At 25.1% G+C, this 27,996-nt stretch overlaps 1 protein-coding gene across 5 annotated transcripts in view; it reads right to left on the bottom strand.

The window, feature by feature from the left end:
* Positions 1–27,996, bottom strand: part of LOC111622004 (corticotropin-releasing factor-binding protein-like) — a 66,029-nt gene that overhangs the window by 25,510 nt on the left and 12,523 nt on the right. For 3 of the 5 annotated variants that reach the window (XM_023364301.1, XM_023364305.1, XM_023364303.1), the window contains exons 3-4: positions 19,442–19,718; positions 10,129–10,207 (exon numbers count right to left, since the gene is read on the bottom strand). In XM_023364301.1, the coding sequence (XP_023220069.1) occupies positions 10,129–10,207; positions 19,442–19,513 (151 nt within the window). In that variant the 5' untranslated portion in view covers positions 19,514–19,718. Of the gene's footprint in view, positions 1–1,033; positions 1,111–10,128; positions 10,208–19,441; positions 19,719–27,996 lie in introns of those variants that run through there. The other 2 variants (XM_023364304.1, XM_023364306.1) reach the window with 2 other exon arrangements.

The raw sequence follows: 27,996 nt of genomic DNA, 5'->3' as shown, positions 1-27,996 counted from the left end.
CATACATGATCATTTGTGTGCATGCCCTCATGTGTCTCTGTACCAACACCTCTTCATGGTCAAATCAGAACGGCACAGATTAAGCGCAATTCGACGAAATGGCTATCTTGCCTGTCCTAGCCCAATAATGCGGTCTTTATCAAAGTGCGTCAGCTAAGCTTAATGTCTTTGTGTCGTACAAGTCCAGCGTTCGAAGATTCCAAACAACTGATACACTGGAAATTCTGAGCAGGGCCGTGCGGTAGATTTTCTAAGTATGATGCAAGTCTTTGAAATTCTGCCCCTTAAATGTTTTTTATGCCGCCTGATGCGGCCGCATCTCTGCATCATAGTACGGCACAGCCCTAATTCTGAGCAGTGATCATGTGAGAGCCTATTCATTAGGTACAGTACTGAGGTAGCGATTTAAAACATTCTGGTATCATTGCCTGGCATACAGTCGGACTACGACTGTAATCATATACATACTTAACACAGCTTAGTGCCGAGTTTTGTGCCATTCTATCTAAGGATGCGTAACTTTATTTTGCCAATGAGTATATATATAATATATATTATTTTTAGTTTGATGTAAAATGTTTACTCTTTTAACATTATTAATGAAAATAATTCATGAAAAATGTATCTTAATTTAATTTCAATATTTTAAAATTAGCATAAAAATATCACATTTTAAAAGTTTTAAATCTTCTTAAAGGATTATTAATGTAGTTGGTATATTCTTTTGTATATTTTACACATTTGGGTTTTCTTTATTGTTATACGTATAAACAGGTTTTAATTATATGAAAAAACTCTTACATAATTTCTATATCATTTTCTTATTTCTTAAATGAATTATTATTATATAAATCTGATATAATAAATAAATGACTACTATTTATAGTGACTTGTGCAATAAACTTACATTTAGAAAATTATAATACTTACATGAAATTGGAGACTAATTTTTCTCCAAAAAATAAAAAAAATTATAAATTTATTTTAAAAGGAACAATAACTTTTAATTATGGATAAACAAAAATTGACTCACTTCCTGACTGATCAAAATTTAATGTCATGCCATCATCGTAGCTCGCTTCTCTTATTAATCTTCTCTTTATTTCATTCTGCTAAATGAAAAAGAAAATTCTACGTTATTTTTTCTATTGTTTTATTCTAATTTATTTTCTTCATCAAGTTTATTATATGTATATATTATAAGTTTTAAATTTGCAAGAGTTTAGATATACTCTTTTGTTTATTAATTTTATATCCAGCTTTTATTACATTCTTGTTTCTAATTAACTCGTTGACATATATTACTTATAAAATTAGAGAAAATTCAGCTTATTAAAAGTAAATTTTATAGCTATTGAGGTGAAAAAAATAAATTCCTTTTTTTATAAAAATCAAATTCGCCGTTAAGAATTTTATGTTTATGTATTTATTTTTGTAAATTTTCTCTCTACTAAAATTAATTTTTCAAACTTTTTCATAAAAAGAAGTTTTTAAAGAGCTATATAATGATTCCGATAGATAAATTTCTAAACGTCAATCCTACAAAATTTTGAATGTTTACATTACATACTTGATTTCTCAAGCTTTAAATCACAAAATAAACGAAACAAAAGAAGGAAAAATCCATCTTCTTCAGTTCGACTTACAGAATTTGAAATTCAATTTCAGTCAAAAATTTTTATGTACTTTAGAATATGGTTCAATCTGCTTTTATGTACAAGTTAGGCGAATAGTTTCAATCATGTCAAGTATGAAAGAATAAACAATTTTCTTTTCAAGAGAAGTTTTGCTTACTACGACTAAGCAATAATTGGTTATCAGAAACGATCTCTGATATAATTTTTTTATCTTCAGACGAGAAACCATCTCCTTTCTTCTCCTCGCTAACCTGATTTATCAGAAAGATTACTTGTCTCTTTACATCATATTACCTAGGTAATAGCATCGCATTCTATGACTTTATTGTTTATAATAACATGTAATTCAATATGATGTGTCCTTACTTTTGTGATAACAAGGTTGTAATGGAAAAATGAATGAATGTTTTATTTTTGATTACCTTCGTAATGTAAAGTTTCGCAAGCTAGTCTAATAAATTAAAACGCTTCTTTCTAATTAATGAAAAATATAAGTTTCTAAATATGATATATACGTCAACATCGATGACGTATATATCATATTTAGAAACTGCAATTGCAATTGCTGTTAAGTGAGAATATGCAATACTTATTTTTAACAATCTAAATAATATTTATAAAATCATATTTAAAATCTACATATAAATAAGTAAGTGCTAGACAAAAAATAATTTAAAAAAAATCTTAGTTTAATGTTGGAGTAAATTTATCAGATTTTTAATAAATACTAACCGAGGAATCCACTTCGCTCGAAAAATGATATATTAAGTAAAGTAATATACTAATATAAGATACACACATATAAAAATGTATACGTATACGGAAAAAATATATAGACATACTTATAATAAACTTATAATAGATTCTACAAAAAGCAATTTTACATTAAAATTTACTATAAATATATTTTATAGCCTGAGAAGGATTAGGACGTTCTCACGTGATACTCGAACAAACGGACAGAAAGACGGACATACGTGAATTCAATTTTACATAGACTATACAGATTATAGCTAATTTAGATAATGGAACAAAATAAGATTTAAATTACAAGTCTTGACATGCAGAAAGGACAGTCAAAAGAAACTTCAAGAAATTGGAAAAACGTTTTCCGAATTTTAGTAAAACAGTTTTTCAATAAAACCATTATATTATTAGAATTATTTACTACTAACATTTTAAATTATTTATTTCTATTTTCTGATATAAAATAGAATTTAAATGAGATCCTATCTCATTTTTTAATGCTTTGAAAGTAATAAAATCTTAAAATATTCTATAAATACTTTAGGATTTTTGTCTACCGTTAAGCAGAGCATATACTGTATAAATAAATAAATACAGTAAAACCTCGCTTTGTGGCCACTCCTGAAATTCCCCTATAACTGCATGTTTTAATATAAATCAATCTAGGTTCGAACGTGGGCGTGTCAAAAAAAACAGGAATTTTTCGGGAGTGATCCGTTCGGATATATCTAACTTCGTCCTTCATCATCGGGCTTGCTCTTAGTGCCCACAGGGCGGAAAGAGTTTAGAAAATCTGTATAAAACTTTCAGCAGGATTCGGTACAGTAGGCCTATTCTAATTACAATTTTGTATGTCGATTTTTTCAGAACCCATTTGGATGGCCACCTGACTTATGTGGACAGAAACTAAACCCGGAAGGTGTCCACTAAGTGAGGTTTTCTATATGTTATCACAAAACTAATCCATAATATGAGTTGTTTAAATAAATTAAATAATAATCATAAAATTAAATTTATATGAGATTGATGAAAGATGAGAAAATAAATTTTATTTCGGCATTTAAGAGCGTACAAATAGATAAAGAAATTTATTATTATATATATTACATAAAATTTATAAAAGTTAAATTTTTGACGAAATTTCAAAATTAATTAAAGTAATAAAAATCCGAAAAAATATATATATAAAAAATTTTTCATATTTATACTTATTAATTTAACTAGGAGAAATGCCATATGTAGACTACTATATGGATACAGTACTATCTTCTTTAAATAAAAATTTCATCCAAATTCAACAAACAATTATCTATGCCCAAAGTGAAATTCGAACATATTATCTGGCAAATTGAAAATAATACGTTAGACTGGTGTCCAAAATTTTGAACTGGTGAGACAAATTACGCATAAACTGTAAGTAAGCAGGCCACAAATATTTTTGTATATTCCAATAATTTTTGTTCAAACAAAAATTATTTCTATCATTTATAAATGACGAATCTAATGTTCGACCAGGGCATCACTGCTTTAAGAAATTCTGATAAAACTCACATAACTTAAATTGTATGTAATTAGCAATTATTATCAAAATTCATTAGGGAGAATATTACAGCTTTTACACTATTCATTTAATAAACACAGTAAAAAAAATTAAGAATAGCTTTTATAAAAGAAACTCCTTTTTAAATATGAAAACAAAGAGTCTGAGTTCATGAAATATATAGATCTACGTTACAATCTGTGTTATTTGTTGGCAACAAGACAGCATTTCTCGTGAAAAAATAATTTGATTAAAGATAACTATAATGTCTTATGTAATAAATAAGAATAAATGATAAACATTCGTAACTTACTGAAGAAAAGGATAATAAGATTAAACTTACCTTATATAATTATTTTAAAGTTGCAAGGAATAAACTTATTTCCGAAACAGAAAATTTTCAATGTGTAAATCCAATATCAGAGAATAAATTAATTTTTGATACACGAAAGAAGCATTAGGACTTACAGATTTCTTATTAATAAAGAGAGAAATTAATCTTGAAAATAGGATGTAGAGTTTATTTTTATGTTAAACTTTCTGAAGTTTGTCAAAAATAATAAACTTTTAAAGTCAATTATTCTTAAATTACTCCATAAAAAAGCTTAAAAAATAAGTTAAAATAGATTGTTTCTATTAAATATCGTCTCATAATAATTTTTTATAAGATTTATACAAATGTTTTTTATGTTTATAATTAATTTTTTACAAGAAATTTCATCCTTCTTATTTATCATATGTAAAATTATAATCGTGGAAAATTTTTCTTTCATGAAATATGATCAAATCCAGCCACAAATTTCGATTATTTATTTCATCATTTAATGAATTTCGATTGAAGTTAAAATGAAATTTGTAATAAAATTTTAAATTAATTAAATTATTAAATATATTTTCTCAAAGGTCTGAATAGCGAGAATAATTATTTCTAGAACTGTTTGAAAATTGATTGTTTCTTTATCAATATTTATAAATTTTAAATTTTTCTACCTGCTCTTTTCAGTCTTTTTCTACCTAAAGAACCTTCGTAGTAAAGCTAGTTTCATTAATTAACTATTTATGTTAAATAAAGGTAAAAATAGCCATAATTTAAAAAAATTACCTTGAAAATAACATAAATTAATCGAGTTATTTACAGTTTTTAAACGAAAAATTCGAAAGAAATTTATGTAATGATAAAATATCTTAAAATAAAAATTATTACGAAATTATTAACTTGATTATAACTTCACAATGCCTTCTATAGATAAATATGCAATTCAGTTAATCGTTTTGGACGGTCCAAAGTATTTGCAAGTTATATAATTTATATTTTGACTTTAAACTACCTAGAACATCTGTCACAAGAAGGAACAATAGCTCCGTGTAAGACAACATATTGATGACATACGCCGATGACACATGGTAAGAATCAAAAACTAAACAGGCAGGGGAAAAAGAAAAAAAATCACTCTCAAAATTTGAAATATTTCAGGATGTGACCACCAAATGAAAATTTCTCGTAAAAAGGAGAGAAAGAGGTTGCGACAATGCAAGTAGAATCAAGAAGAACAGCGTGAACCTAAGATGTAGAGTAATGTACAGTACAAAACTTCGACCAACTGTCGACCATTCATCACCTGCCAGCCGCCAAAGTGTGTCCTTAGTCGTCATCTGCTCTCAGCCTAATCATCACTTCTCCGTTGGACAGAAAGACAAACGACTCACATTTAGACCTTCGAACGTTGTCATAACATGTGCCAAAGTATGTCAACTCTCGCTCTCGCATTATCGGGAAATTAATTTATTTCTTTTCTATATTAAATAAATATATTTAGAGATTTAAGTGTGTGGGGAGGCACTCTCAAACCAGACTCACGCGATACTCATTTTTAATGTCACAAAGAATCGTTGAGGTTCGATGGGCCAACCGCTCGACCTGGCTGCGTTCTTATATACTCACCGCAAAAACTCGCAGTTTCAATGGAAAATTACAAGAAAATTCGATCATCGAGCAATTTTTCAATACTCGAGAAATAAGTCTATCATCAAAAATAATTTTCTTTATAGAATTGATAAATATGTTATCACAGATAAATTTTGAATCTAAATAAGTTTATAATTATATAAACGTAAATGTATCGGATGGAAATCACTATTATTCGATATTTATTAAAAACAGAGGGGAAGATTAGTTTAAAAGATTTGTGAATGAACATACAATTGCCGCATTAAATTTAACGATTTCGGAAATTTCACCCCTTTTTGATATAGAAACTCTGTTAAGCGTAAACGATGTCGAAAATTCTTTTAACCATTAAGTAAATGTCCTTTAAGTGATATGAATATAAATTGCAACATTACATCATAATACTTGGAACACAAGATATCGATTTCGGGATTTTTACGATCGCTCAAAAAGTTTTAAAGTTTAGTTTCATCTGAAAATTTTCATGCTTCAAAAATTTTTTGATATAATTTATATATGTCTTGTCAGTTCATAACAGCAATTTTTCTATACGAGCGACATTTTTTTATTTTAAAAGATATCCGTACGAGTTCAAAATCTGTAAAATGGGATAATGCAACTCGTTAATGATACTTTACTGTATATCATTTGATTCTGATGAAACCGTGTTGTTGTTATTAAGCTGTTTCTTTGCAGACACACTAAGGTGACATATATCAACACTTGGCAACTTATTGACCAACTGAATAAATAGTCAATAAGTTGCCAAGTGTTGATATATGTCACCTTAGTGTGTCTGCAAAGAAACATCATATAAATTGAAAAAACCTTTATGTAACAAACTATGCAAATAAATATTGAAAATTAACAAAAATCNAAAAAATTAATTTAAATAACCTATGGGCTAAAATGGGTACTGTATATTTTAGCGTATATAAATGTTTGTAATTATTTTTAATTTCAAGTAAAGAGGATTACATATTTAAATTGCATTTTATTAAAATTTATCGTTTAAATTTCAGTTATTCTGGAATTATCTGGCTTATTTTAGAATAGAGTTATTCTAAAAACAGGCTGTATTTTTTACTTTTGAAACACTATTTAAAAGTCATAAACAAACTATTAAAAATTAACTACTGTACACGCATGAATCAAATTAATTTAATCATGCAATGTAAAACATAAAAATTCACACTTAATTAAAATTTTTATGAAGCCATTTTCACTTCTAACGTAATTAAAATGCACTATTAATTGTATTTTATGCATTAAAAATAATAATAATGTGAACGTTAATGTTTACAGATTATATCGAAAAATAATGACTTCAATATTATCCTTATTTCTAAAAATAGAATTTCTTCATATTTCCATAACATACATAGACTGAGAAGTTTAAAATCTGTGATATTGAGGAATTCACTTCAGATTGTAGATAATCATATCGAATGTTTTTAAAACTATTTACGTAAAATGGCATTCGGGTGAATGTGAATTCGATCTGTGAAATTTAAATTACCAAAAACTGGCTATCTATATAACAATATAAAACTATTGTATAACTTTTCTATTAGAGTAGCGAGAATACAACCTTTTATCAGTTAATTTGTTTTCCTTGGTTCTGCATCAGCTAACATTCTTTTACATATTTATGGTTTTCCATTAACGATTCTTATTTCTCGAAAGAGATATTACATGATGTTTACGATTTTATTCAATTTTGAACTCATAAATTATTTATTAAACTTTCTTTCGGATAATATATTTTTGTAAATTAATATATTTTAATTTCATTTAAAAATTTCGACGGCAGAGAAAGTTAATAATTTAATGAAACTTCAAAACTTTTATGTGAAGTAATTTAATTTACTTTTCTCTCTTATATAAAATGTTTATATAATGTACTGAAATAATGAATAATCTTTAACTATGTGTAGATTTAATTAATGTTTCATTTTCAATTCTAATTTATATGCTAATTTTATTAAATATTTTTTAATATTTTTATTAAATGTGCTTTAAGAAATTCATTAAAAATATTTAAACAATTATTTTTTCTATTAAAAATTATTAACAAATTTGTCACATTTAAGGTATTACTTATTTAAATATAAATGTTCTATAATAAAAACGTTAAATAATTTAAGTAAATTACGATGACATATTACATAAAAATGTAATATGTCATCGTAAAAGAAGACATATTACATAAAAATGTAATATGTATTCTTTATATATACAATACACTTATTGATAAAAAGTCATATTCATGACGAAGACATTCGTGTGAAATCCTAGCTGTGTGCGGCTGAGCATTATCTTGCCAGAAAATGTCTGTTTGTCAAGTTACCTCGTCAAGAAAGGCAACATATGAGGGCACAGGTTTTCCTGAACATACTACTAAGCCGTTAATGTCCTTCTCACTAGGGGTGACCGGCTGTCATACGAGATAATAGCCCAGCACTCCATCAGTGAACTGTGCGCCGCTCAACAATTAAAACAGAATTTAAGCGCTCATCAGCAGTCCTCCCTTCACCCTCTAACACAGATGTCCGTTCTTACATTGAACAGAAATTCATCGCTAAAAGTGATATGCTGCCAGTCTGCCAGTCTGTGATATGCTGCCAGTCCATGCTTCTCTATCACAATTCTAATGCAAACGAAGCCGACAATGTTGGGATGCTAATGACACAAGGCGTAGCGATCGACGTGTATAAAAATTTGTCTGTCATCTGCGTTTTCTGGCCCACGGCCAGCCCTGTAAATAGTTATGACTCACCTATCTCTGTTTACTATTATTTGAATGTTCATTGTACGTTTATTGTATTACTCTTTTCATGTAAAACATTTTGTCGCGAATTTTATCACTAAGTACCTCATTTATTGTACCTGGATTGTAATTGTATTTTGTTATCTCTTTAAACAATGCGATGCTCGTCCTCATGGGCCTCCCATGGTTGCTTCCTTTCCACTTTCCTATCTCCCTTTCCCTAATCTTCATCTACTCATCCCCACGCTATACTCTTCCCTCCTCTTATTGTCTAAATGGCTATACCTCCGAGTCCAGCCATTCCTTTCTTAACGCTGTAACGCTGTCTGTCATCTGCGTATGGTACGGAAAGAGATACGGTTCTGTAGCGATGCTTGTACCTGTCTCTCGATGACAGATAAGACGTCGTTGCAGCTGCTCGTGAGACAAGTACGAATAACACGTGAGAGCACACATACATGATCATTTGTGTGCATGCCCTCATGTGTCTCTGTACCAACACCTCTTCATGGTCAAATCAGAACGGCACAGATTAAGCGCAATTCGACGAAATGGCTATCTTGCCTGTCCTAGCCCAATAATGCGGTCTTTATCAAAGTGCGTCAGCTAAGCTTAATGTCTTTGTGTCGTACAAGTCCAGCGTTCGAAGATTCCAAACAACTGATACACTGGAAATTCTGAGCAGGGCCGTGCGGTAGATTTTCTAAGTATGATGCAAGTCTTTGAAATTCTGCCCCTTAAATGTTTTTTATGCCGCCTGATGCGGCCGCATCTCTGCATCATAGTACGGCACAGCCCTAATTCTGAGCAGTGATCATGTGAGAGCCTATTCATTAGGTACAGTACTGAGGTAGCGATTTAAAACATTCTGGTATCATTGCCTGGCATACAGTCGGACTACGACTGTAATCATATACATACTTAACACAGCTTAGTGCCGAGTTTTGTGCCATTCTATCTAAGGATGCGTAACTTTATTTTGCCAATGAGTATATATATAATATATATTATTTTTAGTTTGATGTAAAATGTTTACTCTTTTAACATTATTAATGAAAATAATTCATGAAAAATGTATCTTAATTTAATTTCAATATTTTAAAATTAGCATAAAAATATCACATTTTAAAAGTTTTAAATCTTCTTAAAGGATTATTAATGTAGTTGGTATATTCTTTTGTATATTTTACACATTTGGGTTTTCTTTATTGTTATACGTATAAACAGGTTTTAATTATATGAAAAAACTCTTACATAATTTCTATATCATTTTCTTATTTCTTAAATGAATTATTATTATATAAATCTGATATAATAAATAAATGACTACTATTTATAGTGACTTGTGCAATAAACTTACATTTAGAAAATTATAATACTTACATGAAATTGGAGACTAATTTTTCTCCAAAAAATAAAAAAAATTATAAATTTATTTTAAAAGGAACAATAACTTTTAATTATGGATAAACAAAAATTGACTCACTTCCTGACTGATCAAAATTTAATGTCATGCCATCATCGTAGCTCGCTTCTCTTATTAATCTTCTCTTTATTTCATTCTGCTAAATGAAAAAGAAAATTCTACGTTATTTTTTCTATTGTTTTATTCTAATTTATTTTCTTCATCAAGTTTATTATATGTATATATTATAAGTTTTAAATTTGCAAGAGTTTAGATATACTCTTTTGTTTATTAATTTTATATCCAGCTTTTATTACATTCTTGTTTCTAATTAACTCGTTGACATATATTACTTATAAAATTAGAGAAAATTCAGCTTATTAAAAGTAAATTTTATAGCTATTGAGGTGAAAAAAATAAATTCCTTTTTTTATAAAAATCAAATTCGCCGTTAAGAATTTTATGTTTATGTATTTATTTTTGTAAATTTTCTCTCTACTAAAATTAATTTTTCAAACTTTTTCATAAAAAGAAGTTTTTAAAGAGCTATATAATGATTCCGATAGATAAATTTCTAAACGTCAATCCTACAAAATTTTGAATGTTTACATTACATACTTGATTTCTCAAGCTTTAAATCACAAAATAAACGAAACAAAAGAAGGAAAAATCCATCTTCTTCAGTTCGACTTACAGAATTTGAAATTCAATTTCAGTCAAAAATTTTTATGTACTTTAGAATATGGTTCAATCTGCTTTTATGTACAAGTTAGGCGAATAGTTTCAATCATGTCAAGTATGAAAGAATAAACAATTTTCTTTTCAAGAGAAGTTTTGCTTACTACGACTAAGCAATAATTGGTTATCAGAAACGATCTCTGATATAATTTTTTTATCTTCAGACGAGAAACCATCTCCTTTCTTCTCCTCGCTAACCTGATTTATCAGAAAGATTACTTGTCTCTTTACATCATATTACCTAGGTAATAGCATCGCATTCTATGACTTTATTGTTTATAATAACATGTAATTCAATATGATGTGTCCTTACTTTTGTGATAACAAGGTTGTAATGGAAAAATGAATGAATGTTTTATTTTTGATTACCTTCGTAATGTAAAGTTTCGCAAGCTAGTCTAATAAATTAAAACGCTTCTTTCTAATTAATGAAAAATATAAGTTTCTAAATATGATATATACGTCAACATCGATGACGTATATATCATATTTAGAAACTGCAATTGCAATTGCTGTTAAGTGAGAATATGCAATACTTATTTTTAACAATCTAAATAATATTTATAAAATCATATTTAAAATCTACATATAAATAAGTAAGTGCTAGACAAAAAATAATTTAAAAAAAATCTTAGTTTAATGTTGGAGTAAATTTATCAGATTTTTAATAAATACTAACCGAGGAATCCACTTCGCTCGAAAAATGATATATTAAGTAAAGTAATATACTAATATAAGATACACACATATAAAAATGTATACGTATACGGAAAAAATATATAGACATACTTATAATAAACTTATAATAGATTCTACAAAAAGCAATTTTACATTAAAATTTACTATAAATATATTTTATAGCCTGAGAAGGATTAGGACGTTCTCACGTGATACTCGAACAAACGGACAGAAAGACGGACATACGTGAATTCAATTTTACATAGACTATACAGATTATAGCTAATTTAGATAATGGAACAAAATAAGATTTAAATTACAAGTCTTGACATGCAGAAAGGACAGTCAAAAGAAACTTCAAGAAATTGGAAAAACGTTTTCCGAATTTTAGTAAAACAGTTTTTCAATAAAACCATTATATTATTAGAATTATTTACTACTAACATTTTAAATTATTTATTTCTATTTTCTGATATAAAATAGAATTTAAATGAGATCCTATCTCATTTTTTAATGCTTTGAAAGTAATAAAATCTTAAAATATTCTATAAATACTTTAGGATTTTTGTCTACCGTTAAGCAGAGCATATACTGTATAAATAAATAAATACAGTAAAACCTCGCTTTGTGGCCACTCCTGAAATTCCCCTATAACTGCATGTTTTAATATAAATCAATCTAGGTTCGAACGTGGGCGTGTCAAAAAAAACAGGAATTTTTCGGGAGTGATCCGTTCGGATATATCTAACTTCGTCCTTCATCATCGGGCTTGCTCTTAGTGCCCACAGGGCGGAAAGAGTTTAGAAAATCTGTATAAAACTTTCAGCAGGATTCGGTACAGTAGGCCTATTCTAATTACAATTTTGTATGTCGATTTTTTCAGAACCCATTTGGATGGCCACCTGACTTATGTGGACAGAAACTAAACCCGGAAGGTGTCCACTAAGTGAGGTTTTCTATATGTTATCACAAAACTAATCCATAATATGAGTTGTTTAAATAAATTAAATAATAATCATAAAATTAAATTTATATGAGATTGATGAAAGATGAGAAAATAAATTTTATTTCGGCATTTAAGAGCGTACAAATAGATAAAGAAATTTATTATTATATATATTACATAAAATTTATAAAAGTTAAATTTTTGACGAAATTTCAAAATTAATTAAAGTAATAAAAATCCGAAAAAATATATATATAAAAAATTTTTCATATTTATACTTATTAATTTAACTAGGAGAAATGCCATATGTAGACTACTATATGGATACAGTACTATCTTCTTTAAATAAAAATTTCATCCAAATTCAACAAACAATTATCTATGCCCAAAGTGAAATTCGAACATATTATCTGGCAAATTGAAAATAATACGTTAGACTGGTGTCCAAAATTTTGAACTGGTGAGACAAATTACGCATAAACTGTAAGTAAGCAGGCCACAAATATTTTTGTATATTCCAATAATTTTTGTTCAAACAAAAATTATTTCTATCATTTATAAATGACGAATCTAATGTTCGACCAGGGCATCACTGCTTTAAGAAATTCTGATAAAACTCACATAACTTAAATTGTATGTAATTAGCAATTATTATCAAAATTCATTAGGGAGAATATTACAGCTTTTACACTATTCATTTAATAAACACAGTAAAAAAAATTAAGAATAGCTTTTATAAAAGAAACTCCTTTTTAAATATGAAAACAAAGAGTCTGAGTTCATGAAATATATAGATCTACGTTACAATCTGTGTTATTTGTTGGCAACAAGACAGCATTTCTCGTGAAAAAATAATTTGATTAAAGATAACTATAATGTCTTATGTAATAAATAAGAATAAATGATAAACATTCGTAACTTACTGAAGAAAAGGATAATAAGATTAAACTTACCTTATATAATTATTTTAAAGTTGCAAGGAATAAACTTATTTCCGAAACAGAAAATTTTCAATGTGTAAATCCAATATCAGAGAATAAATTAATTTTTGATACACGAAAGAAGCATTAGGACTTACAGATTTCTTATTAATAAAGAGAGAAATTAATCTTGAAAATAGGATGTAGAGTTTATTTTTATGTTAAACTTTCTGAAGTTTGTCAAAAATAATAAACTTTTAAAGTCAATTATTCTTAAATTACTCCATAAAAAAGCTTAAAAAATAAGTTAAAATAGATTGTTTCTATTAAATATCGTCTCATAATAATTTTTTATAAGATTTATACAAATGTTTTTTATGTTTATAATTAATTTTTTACAAGAAATTTCATCCTTCTTATTTATCATATGTAAAATTATAATCGTGGAAAATTTTTCTTTCATGAAATATGATCAAATCCAGCCACAAATTTCGATTATTTATTTCATCATTTAATGAATTTCGATTGAAGTTAAAATGAAATTTGTAATAAAATTTTAAATTAATTAAATTATTAAATATATTTTCTCAAAGGTCTGAATAGCGAGAATAATTATTTCTAGAACTGTTTGAAAATTGATTGTTTCTTTATCAATATTTATAAATTTTAAATTTTTCTACCTGCTCTTTTCAGTCTTTTTCTACCTAAAGAACCTTCGTAGTAAAGCTAGTTTCATTAATTAACTATTTATGTTAAATAAAGGTAAAAATAGCCATAATTTAAAAAAATTACCTTGAAAATAACATAAATTAATCGAGTTATTTACAGTTTTTAAACGAAAAATTCGAAAGAAATTTATGTAATGATAAAATATCTTAAAATAAAAATTATTACGAAATTATTAACTTGATTATAACTTCACAATGCCTTCTATAGATAAATATGCAATTCAGTTAATCGTTTTGGACGGTCCAAAGTATTTGCAAGTTATATAATTTATATTTTGACTTTAAACTACCTAGAACATCTGTCACAAGAAGGAACAATAGCTCCGTGTAAGACAACATATTGATGACATACGCCGATGACACATGGTAAGAATCAAAAACTAAACAGGCAGGGGAAAAAGAAAAAAAATCACTCTCAAAATTTGAAATATTTCAGGATGTGACCACCAAATGAAAATTTCTCGTAAAAAGGAGAGAAAGAGGTTGCGACAATGCAAGTAGAATCAAGAAGAACAGCGTGAACCTAAGATGTAGAGTAATGTACAGTACAAAACTTCGACCAACTGTCGACCATTCATCACCTGCCAGCCGCCAAAATGTGTCCTTAGTCGTCATCTGCTCTCAGCCTAATCATCACTTCTCCGTTGGACAGAAAGACAGACGACTCACATTTAGACCTTCGAACGTTGTCATAACATGTGCCAAAGTATGTCAACTCTCGCTCTCGCATTATCGGGAAATTAATTTATTTCTTTTCTATATTAAATAAATATATTTAGAGATTTAAGTGTGTGGGGAGGCACTCTCAAACCAGACTCACGCGATACTCATTTTTAATGTCACAAAGAATCGTTGAGGTTCGATGGGNATACTTTATATTTAGTGAATAATTTTAAAAAATAAAAAGAATGCATTCAGTTTCGTAAACACGACAAATGACAAGTTCTGTTCAGTAAGAATTTATTCATATTGAATTGCAGAATGCAATGGGCTTCAAACGCTTTTTGCAAGTTTTCTTTTCAGAAAGAGTTTTCGTGTCTGTAAACTATAAAGCCGCTACCAATATAAGTGAAAGCACACCAATACAGTAGAAGCAAACCATTAGATGTGTAACGTATTGGGATATACGAAAAACATTTTTATCAAACTGTTTTCAAAAAGCTATACATCGAATTACTGATACTTAGTTGCTATTGAGACTTCTCATCAAGTTTTTTTTTTTTGTATGAGAAAAAATGTAAACGTTTTGAAATTCTCCAATTTCTCAACTACGGAAACATCAACAAATATCAAAATATTAAATCAAAGAAAAGTTATTTTGTAAAATTCTTGTTTTTAAAAATATAAAAAATAGGAAAATAAACTGAATTTTGCCTTTATTTTAAAAGTTTGTGAAAATAAATATAAAAATGTATGTTTTAAAACATTTTTGAATATATTTGATAATATTTTTGTTTGTTTTCCAAATAAATTCCATTCAAATTTTATACTGGTTATTAAAATAATCATATAAAATACTAACAAGATAATAGTTATATAAAAATTTTTCATTTTAATTCTTTAAAACATTAATAATTTAAAAAATAGAAACATGGATTTATTATTTCAGTTTATGTTTTTATATATTTAAAACGCTACTTAAAAAACAAATAAATAATAAATATCTAAGATAAAAGGATTTTTGCTTAATAAGAAACACAAATCGAAATTTAATTGCTTATGTTTGGTTCATATTCTAAATATCTCTATGTTTATTATTTATTGAAACTACATTAATTCACCTTCATTATTGGTGTAACTTTACTACAGTTTTTTTTATTTCTATCTTTAATGAATTTCTATTACCTATATCTTTGTATCGTGACGTAGAAGTTTTTCTCCTCGTCATAATAACGATATTTTCGTTTCGTTTAGTTTATCAGCTACAAACTTTTTCTCGATAGCAAATCCCTACTAAAAACTGAAAAACATAACAATAATATCCGAGGAGATCTGTAACCTGATACATGGAATCAAAAGATAAATTTATATAAGAAACAGTATTTTCGACATTTTCTATTTAAAAACTTTAAAAAAAGCAATTTTTCTTAAGTTTTTAATTAAATGGAAATATACAAATATATATAAAAAAATCGAATCATTGATATTAAATATTCGAATGCAATTATCTGACGTATTTTATTGGTGATGAACCAAAAGAGAGAAAGCGATTATTTATTTAATATCAATTAACAAAAGAACAAAAAATAAAATGAATAGTCGAATTAATAATTAATAAATTGTAAAGACGTGTTTATTCTAATAAAAGGTTTATCGTTATTGAAATCATTAATTTATATTACTATAAATTATACTTTATACTGACAACGAGTGTTTCGATTCTTGCTATTAGCATTTTAATGATGATGAACTATTTTTAAACATTCTTATTTAATTCAAATTATTTACATTACACGGAAATTTGAATGCTAAGAATTTGGGTTTTAAATGTAATAATCATAAATAAAAATTAAATTTTTCAGTATTTGTTAAACTTTAAGAATTCAATACTACATTTAATCCAATTGACATTATAAATAAAAATTTCTTAAATTTTCTCCAAGGCATATTTTTAATATGAAATTTAACTACAAAGATACATTTTTTTCACCGCCTAATTTTTTCACCATCTAATAGATAATTTAATTTTTGAAATATTTAATTACCAAAACATAGTACTTCAGTCAATTTGAAGCGTTTAATTTTTTAACTTAATGTAATACGCACTAATTACCACTTAACTAATAACAAAAAAAAATAATAAACTTAGATACGTAAATGTCGAATATTTTATCTGCTTTTTGAAGCATTACATACAGTAATTAGTTATTATTATTTTGTTTTTTTCAGATCTTAATGCAACAATAAAAATATCTGAATTACATTCATTTATTGTACTTAGATCGAACTATTATAATTGTACGTTCAGATAAAAATATTATTATGATTTAGTAACAGAAGTTTAGAAATATTCTTGCTACTTGAAAAATAAAACTATAAGGATGTAATTGAAAAATTTCTTGAGGTTATTTTTAATGCAAAACAGTTTAATTACTATTCAGATTATCTTTGCGGTATTTTTTGGGTAGGATCAATATTTATTTTTAACAACAAAATTTTCTGCTATTATATATCATTTGATCTTCACGTTTCCAGGACAACTTTATTGTGCCCGTCTTGTTAAAACAATTCACTCAGGTATAAATCGAAAAGAGTAAATAGTGGGCGTTAATTGGCCTTCTGTTCTATCATTTCCGAAAGTTGTTTGTACAACATGATTAATCAATCAATGTTTCCTTTTTTTTTTTATGAAATATCATTTTCCACTTACGAATAACTATTATGAAAGAAACGTCAACTGCAGATGACAAATGTAATGTTTTTCTCTTCGAAATTGATTTTTCCTCAATTTTATTTAAAAATTGTTATATTTGTATAAATTTAATAGATGGTGGTTTCGATTATATTTTAAAGTGAACGATTCAAATCATAAATTTATCTACACCAAATCCTAAAATTTAATTTAAATGTTTGAGTTTTATTGATAGAGCAGTGGATCTATTCGCAAAGTTCTTCGATTCTTATTATGATAAAAAATTTATTTAACAGATAAAAAATAAAACAGATTTGAATAAAAATAAATATTGATAGTTTGTATTTTAGATTCAAATCAAATAATTTTAAATATTAAGATTGAAAATTATTAGAAGTTAGTGTAATTTTACATCTATACACAGTAATGTTCATAAATTAAGTTTTCTATCATATATATTATATTTTTTCTATTTTAAAGACTCCTCTTTTATGTTTTCTTCAAAGTAAACTCTTAGATGATAGACCTGTAATAATTAAGATCACAAGCCGAAAAGTTTAATGCTAAATTAACTTTTCATAAACTTAATTAAGTTTAACTTTAAAAATAGAAGTTACCATTAGCAAAAGAGCAAGTAATTTTATTATAGAAGAAAAACAGGAAATAGTTTTTTATTATACTTTCGATTATTAATGATAATTTATCATGACTGTTATGACTAAAAGCAATTATTTTTAACAAATTGATTTATCAAGAGAACTTTATACCTTTATATTTTTAATTTACCAATAAATTTAGGCGAATATAATATTTTGTATAAATATTAATTCTATATCATTAACACTAAAGATGTAAAATTTTTACGATAATTTTGAAACTTCTTGACTCATACTTAGTAAGTGAATCAAGTATTAATTTTATTTTTTCAAAATTATTCAGTTAAAACGATATAATATATAATATATAATATATATTATATGATACTACTACGTTACATTTATTTATTACTGTTATCGATAAATTTAAACATCTAACAAGCAACTCGCATTTATGAAATGATTCGAATAGCATTTCATGTTTAAAATTGTTTTGAATAATTCAGAAATGAATACAAATATTAACAGTTTTAAATAACTATGAGAGCATTTTTAAAAAACAAAAGAGGATTAATTAAAGTAATATAATAATCCAAGATCATATAAAAAAAAACAATTTTTACATTTAATACATTGACATACTCTAAGGCATTTTAAAGTGCTTGTTGTGCTTATTTGTTCATGTTTGTTTTATCCTCTTTTGGAAAATTGCATACTTTGCAAATTTGCCGTCACCGCTAAACGACAGCCACTCGAATAAACTAGTTTCAGAAATTATTAAGATTCTTACAGTTATAAGGAACTTGCTTTCCAATATATAGATTTAAAAAATTCTATAATAATCGATACATTAAGAAATCAATAAATAATTTTGTTTTGTAACTTGAATAGTTTTGAATAGATTAAAACGAAGGTCTAAATTATATTTTATCTCAATAAAACCTTTTTGTATATAACATAAAAATCGTTAATACGGTTTTAAAAAATTAGCTTAAGGTTAATAATACCTTTCTGTTAAAGTAAATGATAGTTGGAAACTTTTGTGAATCGATATTACTTAATATTTTAAGAATATAGTTACAAAATTTAACGTCTTTAAATATAGGGCCTTCTTAATAGCATATTTAAAATAAGAATAATTAGATTACTAAAAATAAAACACAGAATGACAGCATGTCATTTAATTTTTAACATAACGAGAAAAATCGTTTACTCAAACTTAATGAAAAATTGTTCTTGAAAGTATCTATAGGTATATAAAATCAATTTTTGCTATTTAAATATATAGAAAATTTTATTTTTTTAAACATTTAAGATAAAATTTTCTAGTTTATTTGTTTGATAAACTTTATAATAAAACGTAAAGTTTTAGTACCTATAACAAAATTTCCACCCAGAATGTAGAAAATTGCAAGTTTATATTAGTAAATTCTCACCTTAGGAAGAGTGGAACAGGATGCAACGGCGAAACAGAACAAAAGTGCTCTGATTTTGATATTTCGACACATGTCACAATTTTTACAGAGAAGTCTTCCTAAAAGTCCAAACCCAAAGTTTTCTTTCACCCACTCAACAAGGCTGCTCACAACAGGCGTAAGAAATGCTGCACTTGCTGACTAACTCGTGCGAAGTGGCGATGCCTGGACGGAGAGGTAAAGCTTTATATATTATGTAGACGGCGCACTCCCTTGGACAGCAAGATGTCAGACACACCTGTAAGCATGGCAGTGAGAGATTTCCTTATTAATTTTAAGACACTACTGATATATGTTAATTTCTACTGATGTAAATTTTAGTATTAAATTCAAAACGATAACATTCATGTCATTCAAATCAATTTCTTTTTTAATATAATGCGTATATTGATCTTTAAGTAAGCTATTGTTAGATTCTTTTCTCGACTTTAACAAAAACGAATTCACAAATTTAAATGTGACTTTATGAAAACAGATAGTATTCTTTAAAAGAACAGTGTGAAGTTTCTCAGAAATTATACATTATTACTTCGTAAAGATAGAAAAAGTTAAGAAAAAAGGATTATACTGAAGTAATTTAATTTAGTATGTAAAAAAGATGAGTGTAATTGATTATATATAATTACATATTCGTTTTTTTCATGTTTTTAAAACTATATTTTTACTTTTAACGTAAGCTATTTGATAATTTGATAATAACATGCAAAATTCTAATAACTTCTAATGTTAAATAAAAAATTATTAACTAATATAATATACATTTTAAAATAATACCTCAATATTAAAAAAGTTTTTAAATTTTATTTAATAAGCCCATGTTTTATTTTATTTTTCATTTAAGTTATTAATTTTCTAAATCTTACATTAGTTTGTGAAGTAATATATCATAGAAGTTTATCTATATCTTGTGCGAAACGTACAAAAAGTAAATTTTTATATAAAATTATATAATTTAATTTAATCTTAGCTCTTTCAAATAAATTTTGAATATTTAAAATAATTCATTTACAAAAATTTAATTACGACGATAATATCTAAAGAAACGCTCATGACTTAATAAAATAACAGTAGAGCCGTTATAACACGTTTATATTCATTATACATATTTTTATACATTTATACAAAGTATCTTTGTTATTCCTGTTTAAAAAGTCATAAAAATTATGATCGTTTGTAAGGATCAATAAAGACAATTTTGGTTTGGAGCGATAATCGCATCCTTTACACGTAAAACAAATTACACCTGTTAAAATGTTAGTTAAATTACGTCAATATAATAAATGTACAGTACTTAAATTTAATATATTATATAAAGCGGAAAAATTGAATTAAAAAATATAACTATAATTCTAAAAATTAAAAAAAAAATTTTGAATTATAGTTATATTTTTTAATTCAATTTTTAACTAAATAACCGATCCCATTGAATAATTTAATTTTAAATTTTATATAAAGTGGACTTTGGACAACTTTGTGGACAACTGTATATTAATATGTTATGTGTAAAAGATATAGTACATACAGTATATACCACATATAAACTCAATCGACTCACTTCTATTATAATACAGCTTTAATATAATATAAATTTTATTCACAGTCAATATAATGTTTATTTTATGTATGAAGTCTTTCTCCGACATAATACATTTTCTCGTTTTATTTCGATAAACATAAAAATTTTTGAATATAAAAATAAAAAAATAGCATAACATATGTATAATAGAATATACATAGCATAAGTTATTTATCTATAAATTATTATTCAAACTATTATTGAATATTTTGATGTATTACATATTTACTTCCATTAAACTTAATGTGTCGAGTTTAATGTTAGCAATATATCGCCAAACTTGTATTAATAGTTACAATTTAAAAGATATATATCTGCCGTGGATAAAATATTATCATAAAACAAATAAACATTTATAGATAAATTATATCGGTTATTAGAAACATTTAAATTACAGTAAAATTTGTCATTAAAGATTTTTAATTGCTAATAAATTTATAATCAGTTTATAATTATTACCTGCTAAATTATTTATGTTATGTGCGTGCGTATGCGTTATAAAATATTGCTCTATAGTTTGAAATAAAAATAAATCTGGATACATGAATAATTTTTCAAATGAAAACATTTTTCGTAACTTTTATATTTATTATTTCCACAAATAATATTTACCAATGTTTTATGAAAAAGGTACGCTTGTTGAGAAGCATTTTCTCCCATAAAATAAATCTGATAGGCTATATAAAAAGGCAAAAACAGTTCGTTTGAGATAATTTTACAAAAATAAATTAAAAATAAAATATAAATGTATTTATATNATAATTTAATTTAATCTTAGCTCTTTCAAATAAATTTTGAATATTTAAAATAATTCATTTACAAAAATTTAATTACGACGATAATATCTAAAGAAACGCTCATGACTTAATAAAATAACAGTAGAGCCGTTATAACACGTTTATATTCATTATACATATTTTTATACATTTATACAAAGTATCTTTGTTATTCCTGTTTAAAAAGTCATAAAAATTATGATCGTTTGTAAGGATCAATAAAGACAATTTTGGTTTGGAGCGATAATCGCATCCTTTACACGTAAAACAAATTACACCTGTTAAAATGTTAGTTAAATTACGTCAATATAATAAATGTACAGTACTTAAATTTAATATATTATATAAAGCGGAAAAATTGAATTAAAAAATATAACTATAATTCTAAAAATTAAAAAAAAAATTTTGAATTATAGTTATATTTTTTAATTCAATTTTTAACTAAATAACCGATCCCATTGAATAATTTAATTTTAAATTTTATATAAAGTGGACTTTGGACAACTTTGTGGACAACTGTATATTAATATGTTATGTGTAAAAGATATAGTACATACAGTATATACCACATATAAACTCAATCGACTCACTTCTATTATAATACAGCTTTAATATAATATAAATTTTATTCACAGTCAATATAATGTTTATTTTATGTATGAAGTCTTTCTCCGACATAATACATTTTCTCGTTTTATTTCGATAAACATAAAAATTTTTGAATATAAAAATAAAAAAATAGCATAACATATGTATAATAGAATATACATAGCATAAGTTATTTATCTATAAATTATTATTCAAACTATTATTGAATATTTTGATGTATTACATATTTACTTCCATTAAACTTAATGTGTCGAGTTTAATGTTAGCAATATATCGCCAAACTTGTATTAATAGTTACAATTTAAAAGATATATATCTGCCGTGGATAAAATATTATCATAAAACAAATAAACATTTATAGATAAATTATATCGGTTATTAGAAACATTTAAATTACAGTAAAATTTGTCATTAAAGATTTTTAATTGCTAATAAATTTATAATCAGTTTATAATTATTACCTGCTAAATTATTTATGTTATGTGCGTGCGTATGCGTTATAAAATATTGCTCTATAGTTTGAAATAAAAATAAATCTGGATACATGAATAATTTTTCAAATGAAAACATTTTTCGTAACTTTTATATTTATTATTTCCACAAATAATATTTACCAATGTTTTATGAAAAAGGTACGCTTGTTGAGAAGCATTTTCTCCCATAAAATAAATCTGATAGGCTATATAAAAAGGCAAAAACAGTTCGTTTGAGATAATTTTACAAAAATAAATTAAAAATAAAATATAAATGTATTTATATTTAATAGTAATACCTAAAAGACCAAACTTACAATTTAAATTTTAAACCTACAGTTTTATAAATGAAGCGAAAAGATTTAAGAAAATGTTGCGTAATATGATTAAACTACAAAAGAAAAACCTTATTAATAAAAAGATATAGACGAATTTAAAAACTAAATTGAAAAACCTGCCGTTCTTATTTCCTTTCATAAGTTTGACACAAATATTTTTGAGTTCAAAAAAAGATGAAATCGAGTGACAGTTAGAGTGGAAATGATACGATTCAAAGCAATAAAATTGCTAGAAAATAAAACATATTGCATCAAAAATTTCAAGCAAGTTTTAAGTTGGTCTAACGGAATTTCGTTTTGAAACGGTGAAGTGCTAAAATGTGAAAATGAATCGAGGCTGAAACTACTACTCAGTTTCATCGAAGAACGTGTAGGTTTATTTATAACTCATACTATTAAAGAATCTAACCTTAAATAAGAATAGAAAATTTTATATCAAGTTTATAGTTGTTTAATAAATAAAAAAATTTATAAGTTCATTGATAAATTAACAAAATCAATTAATTTCAAAATGCATATTGAAATAGTGTTTACATTATGTAAAAAATATTTAAAGCAGAATAATGAAAAATTAACGAGCTATTATTTATTGTGGCATCACAATGCCAGGCTGCAAATTTTAATCATATTTTTAATTTATTTAATTTAAAATGTATGCTCTCCACCTCAAATTAGTAGTGGCTTGCTCCGGTACATCATACTTTTCCTGTTAGCAACAATATCCTGCCGGCCATTATCTAACATCTTTACGGGAAATTTTTTGAATTGAAATAACGTAACTTTTGGTTTGTATCGAAAGGTCTTATATAGTTAATTGAGGCTTTCTGTCCCTACGGTGTCCATATCTGGTCTCGTCTTTCAGGTATATAACTCTGTTCTCGAGATTAAGGAAAGACAGACACACGGACGAGAGTGGGAATTTATAGATCTACAATTTTTTCAAATTGCAGCCCATAACTATTAAAATTTCAATAATAAATTCAAACCTATTTTCATTTATGAGCATAAAATTTTATTATTTGTTAGTATTATTATAATTGTTGTTAGTATTAGTGTATAAGTACTACATTTAATTAATTTTTTTATTTATTTCAGAAAACATGAAACATATTCGAATATGAAACAACATAAAATATACTCGAACGTAAAACAGAAGATATTAAACAGTAAATTTTGTTTCATATTCGAATATGTTTCATGTTTTCTGAATGACTTCAAATATATATATATAAAAGTGATAATCTTTTAATTATCATTACTATTAAAAGTTCTTACTTTAGTAATATCGATAACATTTAACATATTGAATCACTTCTTAATATTTTTATACTAATAATTTGGCAAGTATAAAAAATTATTCAGTGAAATCATTTTATATTTTATAGTTTTATAGAAAAATGGACAAAATTTTATAAAAAAATTTTTTATAACTATTATATTTAAAATTTATGCTTAAACAATATCTAATGATTATTGAAAAGTTTTCTTTTGGAGTGTCTTTTGCGATGTTATTATTGAATTTTAGTTAGAATCTAAAATATTTTCTAACAATTAAGAAATCAAAAACAAGAAATATATTTTAAAAGTTAAAGAGAAACAAAAATCACTTTGACAACGCATTATAACTAGTTAAAAATAGATATTTAAAAATTTATTGATAACAATTTCAAAATATTTTCCTTTAAAAATAAACAATAGCATAGATAAATATGAATAAAAGAAACAATGCTAAAACTGTTATTCGTCTTACCCATTCGTCTTACATTGTTATTTATTTTGCAGTAAAAAATTTCACATTATTGAATTTTAACTCTCAACAATGAAGATTTCTTAAGTGCAGAAAGGAAATTAAAATTTTAAAATACTTCGTAAATATTTTAAAATGGCTCGATGTTTTGTTTATTTGATCAAGAATTCTCCTGAATACAAAAATTCAAATTATCTTTTGTTAAAAAGACTATGAAAATTTGAAATATATTATCTATTAAAAGCTTATTATTATTAAATCTTATGAAATGTTTTATAACAAGTTATGATGATATATGATGATTATGATGATGATAATGATAATAATAATAATAAATTACAAACTATTTATTTTAAAAGTCTACAAAATCTAAAAAAATATTAAGATATTAAAATTTACAAAAAAATAATTTCAGCTTTTTTTTTATTTTGAATGTAATTTATTTTTACAGAATACACTGTGAGCTTCCAGTTTAAGTAAGAACAGTCTATTCACAAAAAAAAAATGCGTATTATCAAGTATAAATTGTATAATTTTATTGATGTTAATTGTTAATTTAATTTTTTAAATTTAATATTTAAACTAAATATCAACAATTTTATGAATATGGAATAAAAATCATTATTTTTATATTTCACGTAAATTTTTTTTTTGTAAATCATTATACGCATTTCGTTTAATTTCAGTAAATTAAATAAAAAAGTACAATTTTACATTTATCAAATATAAGTATTTTCATAATTAGTAATGGAGTAGGGTATCAACATAAATATAGGCCTATGAGTTCAAAAATAAAAAAAAAATAAAACGTGGTTTATCACTTCCTATGAAGTCAATTATTTTTCATTTTATGATTAATATGCTGCTACCTATTTGTGCAACTGTGAAAGATGATTTTATATTTCCAAAATATAATTAATATACACATACATAATTATCAATTTTTTAATAAATAAGTTTTAGTTTTTGATAATTGAACAAGATTACTTTTAAACGGAAGCAAAATCAATATCTTCTTATTCAAAATATTTAATTTAAAGAATATGAAATTTGGATTACTCATAATATTGGAGATACTTTGATGAGAGTATCTCTAATCTCTTAATCGAAATAAAATTTTAATGCGGTTACTTTTTAACTATTCCGAGTTTAGATTTAAAAATGTGTGTGGTTTGACAAAACTCAATACAATTAATGAAAGTAATCAAGTTAATAGCTTTCAGAGTAGTAAAACTCGCACTAAATAATTTGTTCATTCAGAGAGTTGTTTAGAGAAATATATTTTTCGAGTTTATTATTTTTTTTAAATTCAATGAGAAAAATTACTGGAATCACATATTTTAAATTATTTTCAAATAATAATTAACAATTGTAATCCATTCAAAATCTCGTTTTAAAAATTTTTGAAGTTTTAATCCTCTTAAGCCGGTTATTCCCTCATGTAAAACATTCACAACTAACGATAATTTTATTTAAATACTCCATTTATCATCAATTATCATTAGACCATATTGTAATATAAAAGAAAATTGACTTAATTATCTCCATTTTCCTGCAATTGCAAAAGAAATTACTAATTTACTCTTACAAACATTGCTCCTTTAGATACATTTTATCATACAAAAATAACTTTCATTTGGAGGACTATGCTTAATACGATCGCTAAATTAGAAAGTTAATGAGTTATTTTCTCATTTATAAATGGTTAACTATATTCTAATTAAAGCTAAAATTTTAAAGTTAAAAGAGCACTTTAAATTCCTTATTGTAATTTGAATTAGTTTCGAATTTCTGTTTAAAAGCGCAAACATTAATCTTTGTTGCTTCATATCATAAATTGAAAAAATTAATAATAGAGTTCCTATTACTTCTCTTTTAAATAAACAAATTTATAACATATTCAAAATAGAAGTAAAAGACTATTCTTCGTATAACAAGCCATTTTGTAAAGAATATAAATAACACAATAGAAATCGAGTTCTACTATAAATATCATGTTATACATTAATATAAAATTAATGAGTAAACAGATTTTGCAAATAAAATAGAACAACCTACATCAACGATGACGTTAGAGGCAATTTTTAGATTAATTCACTTAATTTTCATTTAATCTAAGGGTGATGTTAGTCTCAAAAGTATTATTAGTATTGATGAAATAAATATTAAACACGAACCATTTAAAATTTATATAATCATTCTGGAAAAAAATAATTTTTTGCATACTTATCTATAAAGTATCTTAATAATTATAATATAATTAAATCAAACTTTTATAGTTTATCATTATGTAAGAAAGACAATAAACGATATTAAAAACTTAAGTGTAAATCTACTTGTTTATTAACGTATGTTATATAAATGTAATATGAGAAATTATTTTAATCTGCTGTATTATAATTAAGATTTTAAGATTTTATGATGGTTTATTAACATCTGTTAAATGTATACGATAAAATAATTTAAGTTAATTTTATTTTAGTATACTTCCGATATTATTTTTATCAATTAAATATCGCTTAAGTGATTCAGTAATTTGTTAAGTGTTGTAGTAATCATTTGTACATTTATCAAGAGAGATTAATGCGATTTCATTAAGAGCACTTCTCTTATAACATTATCATGACTTTATCGAGTTATTCTATGAAATCAATTATGAACATTCAGTTAAACTTAAAGTTTTGTCAATTCTTTAAATAAATTATGTTTAATTATCGCATTAAATAATTATTAATCTGCTTTTCGTTAATTCACTTTAGTCTTCTAAAGTTTCTAGATGTAATCTAAAATTCGGCACATTCCAATTTTATCCATTGTATTAAACTTACATTTATTTATTACAGTCAAGCCATAAGATATCTGATTATATTATTTTTAATTAAATAATTATTATATAATTTTAAATACTTAAACAGAATATAAATATTATTAGATGAAAATCTGTTTGAATTTATTTATTTATCTATTTATTTTTTTATTGAAAAGCAAAAGTGACAA

The sequence above is a fragment of the Centruroides sculpturatus genome, unplaced genomic scaffold, assembly GCF_000671375.1.
Source record: "Centruroides sculpturatus isolate CEXI.00-Female unplaced genomic scaffold, Cexi_2.0 scaffold268, whole genome shotgun sequence".
In the NCBI taxonomy this organism is placed as follows: domain Eukaryota; kingdom Metazoa; phylum Arthropoda; class Arachnida; order Scorpiones; family Buthidae; genus Centruroides; species Centruroides sculpturatus.
Note: the sequence above shows the minus strand (reverse complement) of the source record. Positions and strands in the feature narration are given on the sequence as shown.